Here is a 21,059-nt window from a genome sequence, read left to right as displayed (position 1 = left end):
CAGGATTAAGGCCTGATGGCCGAAACACGTTTGTTTTTTTACTGTAGTTCACCTACATTTCTAAAACAATGTTTTAGCGGCCTTTCATGGCAATAGCCTTACTCCCTTTTTTGCATGAATCTCCAACACTCCTGGTGCTCAACCTGCGTCCCTCTGGTATATGATGTGCGGCCCTTGGACCTCAGCAGTCTGTATTGGAGAACACGGATTAGGGTATTAGAATTGATCTCTACTAGCCTCATGTAACATGTTCCCAGTTTTTGTATTGTCTTCTGCAGCATGTTGACATTCTCTGACCCTCATTTCCTTTATTAGGTCTCCAGTTACTGACAGTCCTCTAAAGCATTACATATGTTGATAATATGTGCGGCCCTTTGGTGAAGTCAGAGACTGCATTCGAGGCCACCCTTTAGCTCATAAGTTGACAACCACTGCCCAACACAGCCAGGCCTGTTATCTCCTGTAAAGTTTGGATCAGCATGGGTGGTGCTTGCCAAATGCTAATGCTCTTGCCAAGGGTCCCCCCTTTAGCCATTTAAGTAACCTGGATGTATAGATCTGAATATGCGGCTAGCCTATAGGTCTCCTCACTTTTTGGGCTTGATACAAAAACTTTTGAAAGGACAGTTCTCCAGTAATATTGGTTCCTATGAGCTGGATGTTGCCTTTGAGAGGACTTTCTTTTCTCTCACTTTTACACATATGCGCCTTTGCTTAATAATCACAAAAGCAATGTCAACGGATGGATTCTTACCATTTTTGGGTAAGCTTTGGATCACGCTCACAGCTGCTTCAAATCTTTTTTGGTGAAGTGGTTTTGTGTCTGCCATAATGGTGCTTGGAGTGAAGGTAAACCTGAGATCAAAATGCTGCACGACATAAAAGGAGATTAGAAACGGAGTACAAGGAGATCCTAACATCAGAAACATGCACAAATTTGCCAGGGAATTGTCCCCGGAGCTTATTGAAAGAGGTGAAGCTCTGCCAACTTCTGTCATCCAATCTTGTGTGACAAAACGTGCTGTTTTTTTTTCCCCCTTGCACATGGGTGCTATTCTTCTTAAAAGGAGAAGTTCACCTTTTTGGAATAAAATAAATAAGAAAACGCATATTTTATGCAAGTAAATACAGGTGTAACCTGTTCAGAAAGGTGAACTTATCCTTTAAAAGTAAAGTGAAATTTCACCAAGATTTCTTACATAGTGAACAGCTTACTTCCTTTAAGTAAATCAACCCAGATAACTGTGAAAAAAAAAAAAAAAAAGTGCACACGACCACTTTTTACTGTCAAACAGCCATAACAACCGCTTCCCTCCCCCCCACTTATCCAGGAAATTACATGGCCTCACATAATCAGGTGCATCATATTCAAGGATAAGCTGAACTCTCACACAATTTCAAACACGCATTTTCATGCACAGATGTCTATGGAAATCGCCCCTGAAGTTGCCAAAAGTAGTGCAGGACTTGGCAGCGTTGCACCAAAAGGGACAGCGCCGTTGCCGACAATAGGCTGCGATTTGAATCGTGCCGATGTGAACACGGGCTTAGGATCACATAGCATGGGCACATTTTCATTTACAACTACCAAGCAGCTTAAAGTGGTAGGAAACCGCTGCAATAAAAAATAAAAAAAAAACATAAATAAGAAGAACTTTCTCCTTCAAAATAATATAGCACATTATGAAATACTTACCTAACAAAGAAGCCCTCCAGCAGCTGAGAGGGCTTCCATCTGCCCCCAGTCTTTCTTCCAGGGTCGCGGACGTCACCCTCAGTTATGGCACAGTGCTCTGAAGGACCAGTACGGTATGCCGCACCATCAGAGCACATGCGCCGGTGATGTCACCAGCTGCATTCAAGGAGAATATCTCCTAAACACCACAAGTCTAGTGGTGTTTTACCTACAGGCAGTGGTGTAGCGTGGGTTGTCAGCACCCGGGGCAAGGCAAGTAATTTGCGCCCCCTAACCTGCGGACTTCTAGCACTCCTGAGTCCCTTCAAATACAATAGTACTGACCTACCTGATTCCTATACTGACCACTACACTAACCTACTTGATTTCAACACTGACCAACCTGATTACTTTACTGACCATTACACACTACACTGACCACTATACTATACTGTCCACTACACTGACCACTACACTACATTGTCCACTATACTACACTATACTGACCACCACACTACACTGACCACTATATTACAATACACTGACCTCCATACTAAACTACACTATACTGACCACTGTACTAACCACCATACTACACTGACCACTATACTGACCACCATACTACACTGTCCATTATACAACACTGACCACCACACTATACTGTCCACTACACTACACTGACCTCCATCCTAAACTACACTATACTGACCACTATACTAACCACTATACTAACCACTATACTACACTGACCACCACACTATACTGTCCACTATACTACACAGACTTCCATACTAAACTACACTGACCACAATACTGACCATTATACTACACAGCCTACACTATACTGTCCTGCATACAGTCTCTCTCTCCCACCCCCGCCAGTAACAAGACTCTCACAAGGGAGTCTCACTCACCTTCTTGTCCTGGCTGCATCGGTCCGGAGGAGGAGGAGGAGAAGACAGCGGCGGCTCACATTGTTTCTTCTCTCCCCCGCGCTCTGGCTGCTGCCATGTTCAGTGTTCAGCGCCCTGTGATTGGGCGAATGGGGGGTCATATGCGGAGGTGGGACTTCAGGAGTGATCGAGGATAGGCCAGCCCTACGCCTCACATGACCCCCCTACCCCCAATCACAGGGCGCCGAACACTTAACATGGCGGCCGAAGCGCAGGGGACACAGGAACTTGAAATTAGGAGGAGGCAGCCAGTGACACATACTGGCACCCCCCTAAATGTTGCGCCCGGGGCCACGGCACCCCCTGCACCCCCCACACTACGCCACTGCCTACAGGTAAGCCTTATTATAAGCTTATCTGTAGGAAAACAGAAAAACAAAAAACAAACACAAAGCGGGACTTTACTACTGCTCTAAAGTAGAACTAAAGGCAAACCTTTTTTTAAGCTTTGGAAAGAGGAGGGTTCTAGCCCGCAAGCTGATGGAGAAGGATCTGGGGGTTTTGGTAGATCATAAGCTCAATAATAACATGCAATGCCAAGCTGTGGTTTCCAAAGCAAGCAAAGTCCTTTCTTGTATTAAGAGAAGTATGGACTCCAGAGAGAGATATAATTTTGCCCCTGTACAAATCATTAGTAAGACCTCATCTGGAATATGCAGTTCAGTTTGGGCACCAGTTCTCAAAAAGGATATCGGGGAACTGGAGAAAGTGCAGAGAAGGGCAACCAAACTGATAAGAGGCATGGAGGAAAGATTAGTGGAACTGAATTTATTCTCTATTGAGAAGAGATTAAGGGGGGATATGATCACCATGTACAAATATATAAAAGGTCCATATAGTGAACTTGGTGTTGAGTTATTCACTTTACGGGCAACACAGAGGACAAGGGGGCACTCTATGTCTAGAGGAAAAGAGATTTCATCTCCAAATATGGAAAGGTTTCTTTACAGTAAGAGCTGTCAAAAAGGGGAATAGACTCCCTCCAGAGGTGGATCTGGCCAGCTCAGTAGATTGCTTTAAGAAAGGCCTGGATACTTTCCTAAATGTACATAATATAACTGGGTACTAACATTTATAGCAGGCATATGCAATTAGCAGACCTCCAGCTATTGCAGAACTACAAGTCCCATGAGGCATAGCAAGACACTACAGCCACAAGCATGACACCCAGAGGTATGATGGGACTTGTAGTTCTACAACAGCTGGAGGACAGCTAATTGCATATCCCTGATTTATAAGTAAAATTGATCCAGGGAAAATCCAATTGGCTCTCTGGGATCAGGAAGGAATTTTCTTCCCCTGCTGTAGCAAATTGGATCATGCTTTTCTGGGGGGGGGGGTTTCGCCTTCCTCCGGATCAACTGTGGGTATAGGATTGGGTATATGGGATTGTACGATTTTTTTTTTTTTTTTTTTTTTTTTTTTTTAATGGTTGAACTAGATGGACTTGTGTCTTTTTTCAACCTGACTATGTAAGTAGAGAGGGTGAATCTCCCTAACAGGGACACAGACAGCAATAAAAACCTAATAGGTGTTCTCCACTTTGTCTAAAAAAGGTTTTGCCTTCTATAAACTCTACAATGATCTTCTATTTGCTGCTATTTGGTCTGTTAATAAATCTATTTGAAGTGTTTTGTTATATCTGTTCCATAAGGACAAAATAATGGCTGTCAATCCTGCCAGGAATATTGTGAGCTGATACCTTCCTGTGAGCTCTGCCTGCGCTGTACTTTTATCAGTAGGGTCAAGCTTGCTTTTGTTCAAAACCAGGTCCAGGTTATTCCTGATCCAATGAGCTCTGGGTGGGGGATTCGCCTCTCCACGGCCCCATTTACACAAGACAGCGGGAATGCTCTGACATCATTGACCTAATATGGCGGATTCCCTGCCCTAAAACTGCTGTTAAATGGTTGTAAACCTGACATGAAATATGAGCAAATCATATCCCTCTATAGTGTGCGCTTGTCTCAATCCAGAGCACTGTCATTTCTGTCTTCTGTTTCAGTCCTCTGCTATCATCATGAATCACTTCTGACAAGTATTCCTGACACCAAAAGAAAAAAGGTGACAGGGGAGAAAACTCCAGCTGATTGACAGCCTCAGCTCTGTATCTGTGTGCAGGGGAGAGGCCTTCCATCCAATCAGCTCTCAGAGCTCTTCCCACTGAGCTCTGCGAGGTGTGACTTCAGCTCTCCTCCCTTTTTCCAAAATCTCAGAAAAGCTTTATAAATTCTGGAATTTGAACAGATGTAGAGAAGAGAATAATGCAGATAAACAGGTACAACTTATGTAAGAGGATTTCTTTCATGTCTGCATCACCGGCTAGCCACTTCACTGGAGATATTGAGGGTTTACATCTGGTTTAAAATAGGGGTGGGGATGCTCTGACATAATGGACCCAATAGGGTGGATTTCCCATTCCCCAGCTGACATTACAAAGGGGCGGAGATGCTTGTGACATCATCGATCTAATAAGATAGACTCCCGTTACAAAGGGGCAGGGATCCCAGACCAGCAGCTCATTGGACCAGGAATGACAGCCATCAGACCCAAACCCAGTTCTGAACAAACACAAACTCATCCTTATTTATAAGCAATGTTTCCAGGTCTCTATGGACTACAACCCCTTCCCCTCATGTTATGTAGATGAATAGGGGAGGTTTTCTGTAGTCCTGTCCTAGAGTGACAACACGGCTCCTCCATAGATACAGCACAGGGAGTGTTGTCACCCTAAAACAGGAAGTATGTTATTGGCAGGATCACCGGGGAAAAATAAAAAGGAAAAACTCTCGCCCTTTTACACCGAATGCAGTTGGACGCATTTTGAACTGTACTCCAACTGCATAGACAGACCCAAATCAAGGTAATGCTATGGGCATAGTCCACATCATTGCACTTTAAAAAAAAAAAAAAAAAAGGAAATGAAAAAGTAGTGCATACTGCATGTTTCAGCACCGTGCCCCTTTAGGGCCCATGCACACAACTGCGCCTTTTTGACTTAACGTGTACATGCATTTGAAGAGCGCTTGAATGTGTTTTGCATGCATTTAACATTGCGTTTGCAGGTCATTTTTCTAAACGTTTTTGGGCTTGGCTTTAAGGGGTTGTAAACCCTTAAGGTGAAAAACCTCCTGTGATGCAACAGCCCCCCCAGAGACCCCCCCCCTTTTTACTTACCTGAACCCGGTCTTTCCAGTGACGGGGAGAAGCTCACCAGCTCCAGACGCTTTCTCAGGTCCTGATTGGAAAAAGATAGCAGTGCAGCCATTGGCTCCCATTGCTGTCAATCAAATCCAATGAGCCTGGGGGCGGGGCAGAGTCCTGTTGTCTGTGTCAATAGACACAGCAGCAGGACACGAGAGCGTGGGTGCCCCGAGGAAGAGCGCTTCTCCGACGGGGGCACTCGAGAAGGAGGAGGAGTCAGGAGCGCTGCTGAGGGACCCCAGAAGAGGAGGTTTGGGGCCACTCTGTGCAAAACCAACTGCACAGGAGGGAAGTATGACAGGTTTGTTTAAAAAAAAAAAAAAAAAAAGTTAAAACAAAACAAACCTTTACATATCCTTTAAAGGGGTGCGGCGCATTAGAAGCGTGCTTGTAGAGCATTACCTGCACTTGTGGTGCAGAAAAATGCAGCACTCGACTTTTTTTTTTTACAACTGTGCTGAATTGCACTGCAATGATGTTAACTATGCCCATAGGATTACCTGGAGTTTGGGCTGTCTGTGCAGTTCAACATGCAGCAAACTGCGTTCGTTGTGAAAGGGCCCTAAAGCCAAGCCCAAAACACGTATAGAGGAAAAAAAAAAAAAAAAAATGCACAGCACACACAGATCAAAACGCACTCAAGGGCGCGTCAAGTGACTAACGCGTTTCAAATGCATGTAAAACATGCAGTCAAAAAGCCGTAGTTAGGGCCCATTCACATCAGTAAGGGCACATAAGGGCCCCCATCACACCAGATGCACAGAGATGCATTTTTGACCGCACGCCAACTGCATAGACAGCCCAAAATTCAGCTTATCCTATGGGCATAGTTCATACTGGTGCAGTGAAAAGGAACAACAAGCTGCAATTTTTTGGCACTGCAAATGCACAAAAAAAATGCACCGCAGTGCACATAAAAGTCCAAAGAAGACGGAAGTGACCTCCAAGGAGATGCAAGTTTGGGAAAAGTATACCGCATATGCACGTAAAAAAAAAAAAAAAATGCAACAAATGCAGGTCGTTGTGCATGCAAAAACGCACCGTTTCTGGTGTGACTGATCCCTAAAAAAAATTAAATTAAATAAAAAAAATGGAGAAAACGAGTACATGTAAGGACTGGTAAGCTACAATACAATACATCCCCCTTGTTGGGTGTATAGAATACACTTTAATGGTCACAACCATCCAGCTTCCATTATACAGAATTACCTGGGGGGAGGAGGGGGCCCCTGTCCTATGGGGGTGTTGCCCTCCTTTCCTCAGCCAGCCCTCTAATCCATATTAGAAGATATATATACACCGGGCTGCCAGGTGACAGCACTGCGATGGATACAAAGGTCGCCAGATGGGGCCCAGCATCGCACACACAGCCCGGTACCGAGTACAGGTGCCTCGGCCTCCCCCCCACACACCGAGCGGACACACACACCGCCAGTCACCTGTGATCGCAGCACCGGAGCCCGCAGCCTTCATCCTGGCCCCATCTGTCACGGCTCGCCGCACGGCATCATGGGAAGTGTAGTCCGCGGAGACCTGCGTAAACACGCTAACGCCCGCCCAACCCTGGTCCTTTTCTTTTACTTCTTCAACAACTTTATTGAAAGCGGTCTTTCCGTCAGCACAGCGAACTGTGCACCGCATTGAGCAGCACGTCATGTGACAGCAGCCATTTTGTACGCTGGGGATGGGCAGGGTTGTGTTTTTATTGTTTTGCTTGTCACAATTCTTGGATCAGTTAGTAAAATGTGAATAAAAGTAAAAAAAGGTATAAGCTCTTGTGGTCATAGGTGTGTGTGATTAGAGGGATTTTCCTGCACTTTCTGTACAGCTGAGGGGTAGAGAAGGGTGGAAAGTAGGGTTGCCACCTTCATAGTTGCCAACATTGCAAAAAAAATTTGTGGGACTTTTTTTGGCTGTAGGTGGAACCGTATAATAATTAGGGGGGGGCATGCGTTTGTAGGCGTGGCATAGCAATAAAAAAGAAAACTGCGACGCGCAAAGTGCATTATTTCTATTATTACATTGTAATATAAAATGAAATCATTCAACTCACCATAGTCGAATCAGTGGGATCCCTGAGCGTGTCACTAGCCACGTCGCCTGCCACCAGCAGAGTCCTTCCTTGCATCAGGTGCCCCCAGCAGAGTCTGTCCTTGCATCAGGTGTCCCTAGTAGAGTCTGTCCTTGTATCAGGTGCATTGCTGCCAACTGTCCCGGATTTCCCGGGACATTCCCGGGACTTGGACTTCATTCCCGGATTTGTGGTGTCCCGGGAAATGTCCCGAAAAATCCGGTTCCCGTTTTGAATCCGCCGCCGCTAGAGGTCGGAATGTCTCCGCCGGCCGCCATTTTGTTGAAGTTCAGGAAGACGGCTGGGGGGGGCTAGACGAAGCTTCTGCGTCGCCGCCCACCCCCTGCCCCGCTTCGCCTCGGCCCGCCCCGCTCCGCCTCGCCCCGCTCCGCCTCGGCCCGCCTCGCCCCGCCTCGGCCCGCCTACCCCCCGCCCCGCTGCCAGTCTGATATGGAAAGGGGCAGGGGTTCTAGGTGGGGGGGAGCGCGTGGGACACCTGAGGTGAGTTGGGGGGGGGCACTGTGGACACCTGATGTGAGTGGGGGGGGCACTGTGGACACCTGATGTGAGGGGGGGGCACTGGGGACACCTGATGTGAGTGGGGGGGGCACTGGTGACACCTGATGTGAGTGGGGGGGGCACTGGGGACTCCTGATGTGAGTGGGGGGGCACTGGGGACACCTGATGTGAGGGGGGGGCACTGGGGACACCTGATGTGAGGGGGGGGCACTGGGGACACCTGATGTGAGGGGGGGGCACTGGGTACACCTGATGTGAGGGGGGGGCACTGGGGACACCTGATGTGAGGGGGGGGGCACTGGGGACTCCTAATGTGAGGGGGAGCTCCGCCGGGGACACCTAATGTGAGGGGGAGCTCCGCCGGGGACACCTGATGTGAGGGGGGGCTCCGCTGGGGACACCTGATGTGAGGGGGGGCTCCGCCGGGGACTCCTGATGTGAGGGGGGCTCCGCCGGGGACTCCTGATGTGAGGGGGGGCTCCGCCGGGGACACCTGATGTGAGCGGTGGCTCCGCCGGGGACTCCTGATGTGAGGGGGGGCTCCGCCGGGGACTCCTGGTATGAGGGGGAGCTCCGCCGGGGACTCCTGATGTGAGGGGGGGCTCCGCCGGGGACTCCTGGTGTGAAGGGGGGCTCCGCCGGGGACTCCTGGTGTGAGGGGGGGCTCCGCTGGGGACATCTGATGCAAGGACGGACTCTGCTCGGACATCTGAAGCAAGGACGGACGGCTGGTGGCAGGCGACGTGGCTGGTGACACGCTCAGGGATCCCACTGATTCTGCATTATGGTGAGTTGAATGATTTCATTTTATATTACAATATAATAATAGAAATAATGCGCTTCAGTCATCCTGACACCATAACAACCATGGTGCCGGATTGATTGAAGTGCTAACACCAGGTGTTTGGAGTATCTTTATCTGCTGATTGTTAAACTTTCTAGAATACACATATTTCTATTGTGTAGGATCTAGGGCTGCTATCCCGTCATTTCCCTCTCTCTCCCCCTCTCTCCCCCTCTCCATCCCTCATTCATTTCAGACTCTAACCACACCCTCTAGAGCCACGCCCATTTAAGCCACGCCCACAATTTCGCGTAAACCATGCCCATTTTTCGCCGCACTTGTCTATTTTTGCTAGGCCACGCCTGCTGACGAATGCCCCGCCCCCTAATTATTGGACAGCTCCGCCTACAGCCACAAAAGTGTCCCACATTTTTTTTTTTACAATGTTGGCAACTATGCAGGTGCCCCCGGCAAAGTCCCTCCTTGCATCAGGTGCCCCCGGCAGAGTCCCTCCTTGCATCAGGTGCCCCCAGCAGAGTCCCTCCTTGCATCAGGTGCCCCCAGCAGAGTCCCTCCTTGCATCAGGTGCCCCCAGCAGAGTCCCTCCTTGCATCAGGTGCCCCCAGCAGAGTCTCTCCTTGCATCAGGTGCCCCCAGCAGAGTTAGTCTTTACACCAGGGTTCCCAGCCTCAGTCCTTAAATCAGTGTCCCAGGCAGAGCCATAGTTACCTCCCCTGTACATAGTTACCCCCTCCCCCTGTACATAGTTTCCCCTCTCCCCCTAGTTACCCCCCTGTACGTAGTTACCCCCCCTGTACGTAGTTACCCCCCCTGTACATAGTTACCCCCCCTGTACATAGTTACCCCCCCTGTACATAGTTACCCCCCTGTACATAGTTACCCCCCTGTACATAGTATCCCCCCTGTACATAGTTACCCCCACTGTACATAGTAACCCCTCCTGTAAATAGTTAACACCCCCGCCTGTAAATAGTTAACCCCCACTCCTGTATATAGTTAACCCTCCCCTCTCCTGTACATTGTTAACCCTCCCCCCTCCTGTATATAGTTAACCCCCCTACTGTATATAGTTAACCCTCCCCCTCCTGTATATAGTTAACCCCCCTCCTCCTCCTGTATATAGCTAACCCCCCCTCCTCCTCCTGTATATAGCTAACCCCCCCTCCTCCTCCTGTATATAGCTAACCCCCCTCCTCCTCCTGTATATAGCTAACCCCTCCCTCCTGTATATAGTTAACCCCCTCCTCCTGTATATAGCTAACCCCCCTCCTCCTGTATATAGATAACCCCCCTCCTGTATATAGTTACCCCCCTCCTCCTGTATATGGTTAACCCCCCTCCTGTACATTAAAGTTAAATTGCTGCAGAGACAAGAGCCAGTGGCGTCACTACAGCTGGTGTCACCCGGTGCGGAAAAAAATTGGTGTCACCCCCCCTCCACCAACTATGGTCCCCCTTCAGTACAGCCCCCCCTCCCTCAGTAAAGACCTCCCCCCACTAAGTACGGACCGCCCCTCCAGCAGTATAGATCCTCCTCCCTCAGTACAGACCCCCCCACTAAGTACAGACCCCCTCCATCAGTTTAGACCCCCCTCAGTACAGACCCCTCTCGCTCAATACAGACCCCCCTCAGTGCGGTCCCCCCATCTATCAGTATAGACCCCCTTAGTGCAGACCCCCCCTCCATCAGTGAAGACCCCCCTCCATCAGTGCAGACCCCCCTCAGTGCAGGCCCCCCTCAGTGCAGACCCCCCTCTATAAGTGTAGACCCCCCTCTATCAGTGGAGACCCCCCTCTATCAGTGCAGACCCCCCACAGTGCAGACCCCCTCTATCAGTGCAGACCCCCCCTCTATTAGTGCAGACCCCCCTCAGTGCAGACCCCCCCTCTATTAGTGCAGAACCCCCTCAGTGCAGATCCCCCTCTATTAGTGCAGACCCCCTTCAGTGCAGACCCCCCTCTATTAGTGCAGACCCCCTCAGTGTAGCCCCCCTCTATTAGTGCAGACCCCCCTCTATCAGTGCAGACCCCCCCTCTATTAGTGCAGACCCCCCTCAGTGCAGCCCCCCTCTATTAGTGCAGACCCCCTCAGTGCAGACCCCCCTCTATCAGTGCAGACCCCCCTCTATCAGTGCAGACCCCCCTCTATTAGTTCAGAACCTCCTCAGTGCAGCCCCCTCCCCTCTATTAGTGCAGGCCCCCCTCAGTGCAGACCACCCCCTCTATTAGTGCAGACCCCCCTCAGTGCAGACCCCCCTCTATTAGTGCAGAACCCCCTCAGTGCAGACCCCCCTCTATTAGTGCAGGCCCCCCTCAGTGCAGACCCCCCCTCTATTAGTGTAGACCCCCATCAATGCAGACCCCCCTCTATTAGTTCAGACCCCCTCAGTGCAGCCCCCCCTCTATTAGTGCAGACCCCCCTCAGTGCAGACTCCCCCCCCACTATCAGTGCAGACCCCCCTCTATTAGTGCAGGCCCCCCTCAGTGCAGACCACCCCCTCTATCAGTGTCAGTGCCAGTGCAGACCTTCCTCTCCCATAACGCCCCCCAAACACACGTCCAGGAACTCCAGGGGCGGCCGGTGTTCTGCCGCAAAAGTTCCCCTCGGCAAGTAAGGACCCCCCCCCCTGTACTGCGCAGACGCAGCAATTGCGCAGTATGAGCCGGCGGAAATAGCCGAACGAAGCTGAATAGCTGGGGAACTTTCTCGGCAAGACACCATCGCCGTGTGTTCAGTGGAGAGGGGAGGGGCCAATTCGTGCAGCTAAACAAGCCGATTCATTGGCTGCACGGATCGAGCCCCCTTCCTCTCTCCACTGAACACTAGGGGGAAGATCTAGCAGCGGCGCCGGCGGCCATTTTGCTGGAGCCAGCTGCTCCAAAAATTAAAAAAACAACATTCCGATTTTCCTGATGGAAATCCCGATTTGGGACAGCCTCCGATCGTGACGAGGGTCCCAAAATCGGGATTGTCCCGGGAAAATCGGGACTGTTGGCAACTATGCACCTTTTCTTCGAGCTAAACCCAAGCACTTTTGCAGCACAGGGAATTTTTTTTTTATTTTTGCAGTAAACACTATAGGATTATAACAGACCTTGGATACATTTGGGTGCCCCAAGGAGAGTGGTAATATAGCGCACAGAGCGTGCCTTGGCAAACAGTGGGTGTGGCCAAAGTGCTCTTGCTGACATTATCACCCCACCCTTCAGTCAAACCTGCCCCCAAAAAAGCTGCCCGCAGCTCCCGGACTGCAACAGATTTGTGTATGACTATCTTACTTGGGGAGCCACAGCCTGGTCTGAATAATGTGTCCGGGTTTCAGGTGGACTGGGGGAACAACGATATGTCTCCTCCCCCAGTTAGTCCCATCCCCCCTACAGTTAGAAACACACACTAGGGAACACATTTATACATCATTGTGTAATGTTGGTATAGAGTGAGTTGACATCGATTGTTACTAAAAAATCTTCATCTGTTATCTCCATGTTTTTCAACTCCAGGATTAGTTGTTTGCTATTCTTCAGATAGGATTTACCCTCTGGTACAAGTGCCTGTAGAAAAGTGTCTAAGTATTCCCCTAGCCTGGAAAATAGGGAGTCTATGCCACTTATTATGGGTCTGCCCGGTGGTTTTTCTTGGTTCTTATGAATCTTAGGGACATAATAAATAATTTGCGTTTTATCGGCTTCCGGAACTAGAAATTTTGCTTCTTTCTTGGATAGAATCCTCTTATCTTTTCCTTTTTGTACAAATGCTTTCAGTTTCTTCTCATATTCCCCTTTCGGGTTGCCCTTGAGTTTTTTTGTACGTATCCGCAACACTTAGCAACTTTTTCATCTCTTCTTCATAGTCTGTTTTTTTAATGATAACCAACCCCCCTCCTTTATCCGCCGGGCGGATGATAACTTCCTTCTTTTTCTCTATTTCCTTTATTGTTTTCCATATTTTCTCTTTTCTGAATTTCTTCACCTTTAAATTCTTTACATCTTCCTCCACCATTTTTTAAAAAATTTCCAAACTTTCATTATTTTTAGATTTGGGATTAAAAATGGAATTATTCCTTAATTGGGTATGTTTAACCACTTGCTGCCCGCCCGCCGTCATATGACGGCAGGACGGTGCAGCTGTTGTTCTGGGCCGCCATCATATGACGGCGCAGCCTTCCAGGCAGCCCAGGGGGCGCGCGCCCGCCGCATCGCTCGGGTCCCGGTGCGCGTGCCTGGCGGCCGCGATGTCCACCGGGCACCCAAGATTGCCCGGTAACCGAGCAGGATCATGGATCTGTGTGTGTAAACACACAGATCCACGTCCTGTCAGATGGGAGGAGACCGATGGTGTGTTCCTTGTACAGAGGAACACCGATCGGTCTCCTCCCCTTGTGAATCCCCTCCCCCCACAGTTAGAATCACTCCCTAGCAACACATTAACCCCTACAGCGCCCCCTCCTGGTTAACCCCTTCATTGCCAGTCACATTTATACAGTAATCAATGCATTTTTATAGCACGGATCGCTGTATAAATGTGAATGGTCCCAAAAATGTGTCAAAATTGTCCGATGTGTCCGCCGCAATATCGCAGATCGCCGCCATTACTAGTAAAAAAAAAAAAAAAAATAATAAAAATGCTATAAATCTATCCCCTTATTTTGTAGACGCTATAACTTTTGCGCAAACCAATATATATACGCTTATTGCGATATTTTTTACCAAAAATATGTAGAAGAATACGTATCGGCCTTAAATGAGGAAAAAATTTGTTTAAAAAAAAAAAAATTTGGATACTTATTATAGCAAAAAGTAAAAAATGTTGTGTTTTTTCAAACTTGTCACTTTTGTTTTGTTTATAGCACAAGAAATAAAAAACGCAGGGGTGATCAAATACCACCAAAAGAAAGCTCTATTAGTGGGGAAAAAATGATAAAAATTTCATTTGGGTACAGTGTAGTATGACCGCGCAATTGTTATTCAAAATGCGACAGCACTGAAAGCTGAAAATTGGCTTGGGCAGGAAGGGGGTGAAAATGCCCAGTATGGAAGTAGTTAAACTCTGTATCAACTATTTTTCTTTGAGGGATTTGTTTTGATGCAAAAAACTTTTTTATGTTTAGTTTCCTAATAAATTTCTATAGGTCAATGTACACTTCGAACTTGTCTAGATCTTTATCTGGAGCAAATTTCAGGTTTAATACCTGCATTTCTTCCTCATTGAAATTGATATCAGTTGGATTAAAAATATCGTTCCCTAGTATTGTCGCCTTCTTTTTCTTTGTCCCCCCTTGTTTACCTCTAGTCCGCTTTCTCTTTCCCATCTTTGGGGTCTCTGGGGGGTTTCTTGCCTGTCCCCCTGATGGGGTCTTCCGTAATACCAGTTGACTTCTCCTTGTTCTGGGTAGTCGGTCCTCTGATGTCCCTGTGTGTTGTATCCTCCATGGTTCCTTCGTGGTCCCCAATTTTGATAATAATTTCTTTGGGGTCTTTCTCCCCATTGTGGTCTTTGTGGTCCGAAACCCCCTCTTGTTCTTGGGGGTCTCCCCCTGTTCCCTCTGGGAAAAAAATCAATCCTTTGTTGTGGTTCGTTTTGAGGGTAACCATGATTGATATGTCTAGGGGGAGAGTACCTGTTGGGATGCCTCTGAAACCTTGGTGTTCTCTGAGCATTCCCATGATGGTACTCATTCGGTAATCGCTCTTGATTTCTCTGATCTCTGTATGTGGGAGTTCTTTCACCTACTCCACATGTGGGGCTTCTTTCATTCCTTGTTGCAGGTCTGGGGGTTTCTGCTGTCTGTGGTCTGATTTCATTCCATCCTATTGTTTCTCTTTCTAATGAAGGGTCCCTAGAGTCTTCTATCATAGAGATGTTATTATCTTCCTCCAGATAATTGACATCTGCCTGCCATTTGTAAACCTGTTGATTCCTATTATCTAGTAGTACATCTCTGCGGAATTTCTTTGTTTCTTTTGTTGTATTTCCTTATCATATGTTTTAATTACTTCTTGAAGGTTAGTTTCCTTCTCCTGAAATTCATTGGAATCAGCAAATGGGAGGAGTTGTTCTCTTAGGAGTTGTACTTCTGTTTCTATGTTTTTTAATTTGTATTGTCTCCTAATGAATATTCTCTGCAGAAAAACCTATACCATTCATCCATGATTAGACCTTTATCATTAACCTCATCATTTGGTGAGACATTCCACCTGAGCCTTCTGGGTGTAATTTTCTCTGCAACATACATCTGGCTATGTCCCACCACACCCTTAATTGCTTCTCCGTACTATGTTTTAATTATTTACACAAACTATCCATGTCCTGTTTGTTTACCACACTTGTAGGATTGAAGACTTCTACCAGATTTACAGTTCTGGTGTTCATATACTTAAAAATGTCCATAGCTGCAGGATGTATTTGATACCCCTAGAGGTGTCAAAGGAAATAGTAAAAAAATTATTAGACCCCCGCGCTTATGGTGAAAATGAAAAATGAGGAGCTGCAGCCTCTATCAATAAATTCACCCTAGGGTGAATCTAGAAGAAATGTGAAAAAGAGTGGATAGGTATGGCGCTGCTCTTATTAAGAGGTGACCTACAACCTCTAAATACTTGAGGGGTGTGTGTCACGGATGAATTTAGTGCAAAAAGTGACAATAAAAGTGCAGAAAATAAATATTTGTATATTCACAAAAATGCGCAAAAAAAAATCCTACTGTGTAAACTTCCTAATCACTTTATGCGACTTGCTGCGATTTTCTGCCTTTTTTGCATTTTTTGCATTTTTGAATGATGAAGGCATGTATAAATGCACTTTACATAATTTTTTAGCAATTTTTAGCAGTTTTCTAGCATTTTTTTGCAACTTTTTGCATTTTTTGCATTTTTTTATCACAATAATACCCTCTTTTCTCTTATGTCCACCTTCAGATGTCACTATACATCCTCTAACATAATTTTTTTACCTCTAGTCCAGCACAATACCATAATGCAATTATATTTCTTACCCATTTTCTAACTTAAATTTAATTTTGTATTATTGTATATTATGATATGTATTTTGGTATTATGCGGTGTGTCCGTTACAACTTGGAGTTAAGTAGTCCTTTTAAAATTATCCCTCGTCATGTTGCGGAGTAGTGTTGTCTATTGGTATTTTACTACACTACTAGCAATAGCATTAGCCATGCCGAAGCCTGGACTAACCAAAAATGGCTGCGGTCACATGGCCATCAATTTAGGACACACCTCATACCATATAAAAACCGGATGGTGTAGCAGGATGGCACCGCTCCAGATGACGTCCCATTGAGGAAACGCGTAGGGTGGGACTATACAGCATCATTGCATCACTTCCGGTTTCAAGCCGTGGAGCGCAGATCACTCTGGTTTCCTGTTTTTAAACACTGTTTTTGCTTTTAATGATTTTTATTAAATGTGAGTACCCATCAGTATTATTAATACATTTTTGGATATTTGTATGGTATCACACTATGGAGTCTCTTTCCTCTCTACATGTGGGCAACACCTAAGAGGTTAACAGTGAGGAGACCACTTACATCGCAGACAAGGAGGCACTTGGAGAATACAGGACAGGAAGTTTCCTCCCACTCCACAGGCTGCACAGTGGCTCATACTGTGAAGGTGAAATACCTCCTTGTGGGGTGAATAATAGCGGTGAGTGCATTTCTTATGGGGCACTGTTTTCCAAGAAGCACAGAATAATTTGAAAGAGCACATTGTCACTTTATTGGACTTTTTTTTTTTTTTTTTTAATACACCAGGGTTTAAGCGACGTTATATGCATATTTCTGAACCCAGTTTAACAGCAACAATATACACCAGTCATATATGTTGGATTTTTTTGCACAGAAATGTCACTTTGAATTGCAGGTTTTGCACAGGATTGTGTTTATTTTACTTTATTTTGTTTGAACATAACAATATGTATTATGTATAAGCGGTTAGGAAGTTTACACAGTAGGATTTTTTTGTGGATTTTTGTGAATATACAAATATTTATTTTCTGCACTTTTATTGTCACTTTTTGCACTAAATGCACCCGTGACACACACCCCTCAAGTATTTAGAGGTTGTAGGTCACCTCTTAATAAGAGCAGCGCCATACCTATCCCCTCTTTTTCACATTGATTTGAGAGGGGTATACAATCTCGTGAGGATCAAGGAGAGCGACAAATGGAAAACTGCATTTCATACCAGAACTGGCCATTATGAATACCTTGTAATGCTGTTTGGTTTTTGCAACGCTCCAGCTGTTTTCCAGGAAGTTATCAATGATGTCTTCCGAGATTTGTTGCAGCTATGTGTGGTGGTTTATCTTGACGATATCCCCATATTTTCCAACCATCACATAGATGTCCGCTGTGCGCTTCAGAAACTAAGAGAGAACAATCTCTATTGTAAATTGGAGAAGTGCGAATTCCATTATGAACAGGTTAAATTCCTGGGTTATGTATTTTCCAATGCTGGTTTTTCGATGGACCCAGAGAAACTTTCAGCAGTCCTACAGTGGCCCCAACCCATGGGTTTACGTCCTCTGCAGGGTTTTCTTGGCTTTGCCAACTATTATTGGAAGTTTATTCGTAACTTCTCGTCTCTGGTCAAGCCCCTGACTGATATGACCAGAAAGGACGGTAACCCACAGAGTTGGTCTCCGGAGTCCATTAAGGCCTTTGAGAGTCTCAAGGCTGCCTTTGTTTCTGCTTCTTTGTTAGCACATCCTAATCCTACGTTACCTTTTATCCTTGAGGTTGATGCTTCTGAGACTGGAGTTGGCGCCCTTCTGTCTCAACGTCCTACCTCTGTGATTCCTCCTGATCATATTCTGGATACGGTTCGCACCAGTCTCACTTCTCCTTTGAGTGACAAAATTCTTGCTGCTCAGGTCCATGCTCCTCTTGAGAAACTTTGTGACCGTTGCTTTGTCCCAGAGAGTGTCCGTACTGCCGTGCTCCAGACTTACCATTCTCCCAAGGCTGCTGGCCACCCTGTGAAGAATCAACTCTTTTGGGCCATTTCCCAACAATTCTGGTGTCCTTGTCTACGTGCTGATGTAACCGCCTTCATAGCTGCCTGTGCTGTGTGTGCTCAGAGTAATGCCCCGTACACACGGCCGGACTTTGTTCAGACATTCCGACAACAAAATCATAGGATTTTTTCCGACGGATGTTGGCTCAAACTTGTCTTGCATACACACGGTCACACAAAGTTGTCAGAAAATCTGATCGTTCTAAACGCGGTGACGTAAAACACGTACGTCGGGACTATAAACGGGGCAGTGGCCAATAGCTTTCATCTCTTTATTTATTCTGAGCATGCGTGGCACTTTGTCCGTCGGATTTGTGTACACACGATCGGAATTTCCGACAACGGATTTTGTTGTCGGAAAATTTTATATCCTGCTCTCAAACTTTGTGTGTCGGAAAATCCGATGGAAAATGTGTGATGGAGCCTACACACGGTCGGAATTTCCGACAACAAGGTCCTATCACACATTTTCCGTCGGAAAATCCGACCGTGTGTACGGGGCATAAGACACCACAACACCTTCCAGTGGGCCTCCTGCAACCCATACCCAATGGAGAGAGGCCCTGGACCCACCTGTCTATGGATTTCATTGTGGAGTTACCCAACTCCCAGGGCAACACAGTTATCCTTATGGTGGTTGACCGATTCTTGAAAATGTCTCCTTGTATTCCACTTAAGAAGTTGCCCACTTCTAAGGGACTGGCTTCCATTTTTGCTTGGTAGATCTTTCGCTTACATGGGCTACCCAAGGTGATTGTCTCGGACAGGGGTAGTCAGTTTGTGTCCTGGTTCTGGCGAGCCTTTTGTGCACAGTTGGGAATTTAGTTTGCTTTCTCCTTTGTGTATCACCCGCAGTCTAATGGGGCAGCAGAACGAGCCAATCAGTCCTTGGAGCAATTGCTATGTTGCTATATTTCTGACCATTATAACAACTGGTCAGACCTCTTACCATGGGCAGAGTTTGCTCACAATAGTGCCTTGAATTCTGCTTCCCAATTGTCCCCGGGGTCTGGCTGTCATCTCGCAACCTCCGACTTCATGTTCCCTCACTGAAGTTCGCACCTCGGTTTATTGGGCTTTTCCATATTCTTCGCAGGATTAACCCAGTGGCTTACGCATTAGACCTTCCTTCTAATATGCATATCTCAAATGTATTTCATGTCTCCTTATTAAAACCTTTGGTCAGCAGCCGCTTTACCACCTCGGTGCCACGTTCTCACCCTGTACAGGTTGAGAACCATGAGGAGTATGAAGTACAGTGCATTGTTGACTCCCGTAGGTTCCATGGGCCCATACAGTAACTGGTGCATTGGAAAGAATACGGTCCGGAGGAACGCTCTTGGATCTCATCCTCGGACGTACATGCCCCTGTCCTCCTCCATGATTTCTTTAGAAGTTTTCCCCTCAAGCCTGATGGTCTCCGAGGGGGAGGGGTTGTTGAGGAGGGGGCACTGTCAGGGCTGTGCTCAGCCCTTCCTTCCTCTGATCTGGCCGCTCAGTTGTCGGCTAATTGCCAGCTCCTATCTCTCCACAGTGACTCACCTGTTGATGATATCCTGCTCGTCAGTCCTGTCTACTTAAGCCATCCAGCCCAGATGATCTCTGCCTTCACCTTGGTCAACATCACAGAGACTATCTTCCACGTTCCTGTTAAAGACTTGCTTGGCTAACATTCCTTCTTGCTCCAGATCCTGCTTGCTGTTCCACTACGCTGATCTCTGGCTTCCTGACATTCTGGCTTGTCTAACTATCCGTTCTGGTTACCAAACTTTATTTATTAACTCTATTCTAAGTTACCTTGGCATAGTAATTATACTGTCTAGCAGACTGTGTCTGAATCTACCTTCTGTGTGTTCATTTATGCTCAAACCACCATTTCTTCTAACCCGTACCAGCACACTGAGTTAATTTGCCACTAAACGGTCTTGTGTGTATTTCCTGGTACTAACTCCCATTTGAGTTAAAGTATGCTGTACAACCCCACTGCTGGCAGCCTGTCAAATTCTATGAGAGCCTAGCAGCTGCTGCGCTAGCAGTACGAATGTTTAGGCCTCATTCACACAGACATATCTGTCCAAACACCCATGTGAAGGGCTGTTGTTTGACCGCACGAAATGCACAGGTGTTCTGTGCATCTGGGTGCAGACAGTATCATTCAAGTCTACTGGGACGCAGTGATTGCACGAACATAACCCCAGGTCCCAATTTGACAGCCATGGTGGTAAGTACACCTGTGTATATGAGGCCTTAAGGCAGTATGTGCCCAGAGAAGAATACCCAGAACGCAAGAAGTCTGCATTCCAGGCATTCGTTCTTGGGCACATACTGCCCTAAACATGTGTATTAGTGCACCAACCAGCCATAGCATCTGTCGGCCTCTCATAGAGTTTGGCAGACTGCCGGCATCAGAGCTGGATGGTGCACCTGTGCCCTCCACCTGCAGCTAAACAGCAGGGCCCCATGCAGCCGGTCTAAATGCACAATGCTAAGTATCATTCATCCCATTCTCTGCAAGGCCAGAGTGTCCTGAGCATCATCAACCAACCCTTGACTCACAGGAGAATACTGGAGAGAGAGGAACCACATCACACGGCTCCATTCTCTGCAGCATTTAGAAATGCCAACTATTGGAGAAAAATGGGGACCTGTGACATCCTGTGGCCAGACTGAAAAATACCTGTGTTCCTGTAGTGACATATGAATGTGGCAGAGGGAAAACTGAAAAGTCTGAATTCTTTTGAGGCAGCCACTGTATGTCTTCCCTACGAATAGGCTGGCGTCAGGGCACGTCAGCATATC

The 21,059-nt window shown here is 46.9% G+C and overlaps 1 protein-coding gene across 2 annotated transcripts in view; it reads right to left on the bottom strand.

Moving 5' to 3' along the window:
* The window catches only part of ACBD5 (acyl-CoA binding domain containing 5), a 58,036-nt gene extending 50,606 nt beyond the window's left edge, over positions 1–7,430 (bottom strand). For both annotated transcript variants that reach the window (XM_073629814.1, XM_073629815.1), the window contains exons 1-2: positions 7,272–7,430; positions 755–869 (exon numbers count right to left, since the gene is read on the bottom strand). In XM_073629814.1, the coding sequence (XP_073485915.1) occupies positions 755–830 (76 nt within the window). In that variant the 5' untranslated portion in view covers positions 831–869; positions 7,272–7,430. The remainder of the gene's footprint in view (positions 1–754; positions 870–7,271) is intronic.
* Between the last annotated feature and the right edge of the window lie 13,629 nt (positions 7,431–21,059).

The sequence above is a fragment of the Aquarana catesbeiana genome, linkage group LG05 (assembly GCF_042186555.1).
Source record: "Aquarana catesbeiana isolate 2022-GZ linkage group LG05, ASM4218655v1, whole genome shotgun sequence".
NCBI classification, from domain to species: domain Eukaryota; kingdom Metazoa; phylum Chordata; class Amphibia; order Anura; family Ranidae; genus Aquarana; species Aquarana catesbeiana.
The sequence above is the reverse complement of the archived record's forward strand: the minus strand, read 5'-3'. Positions and strand labels throughout refer to the sequence as shown.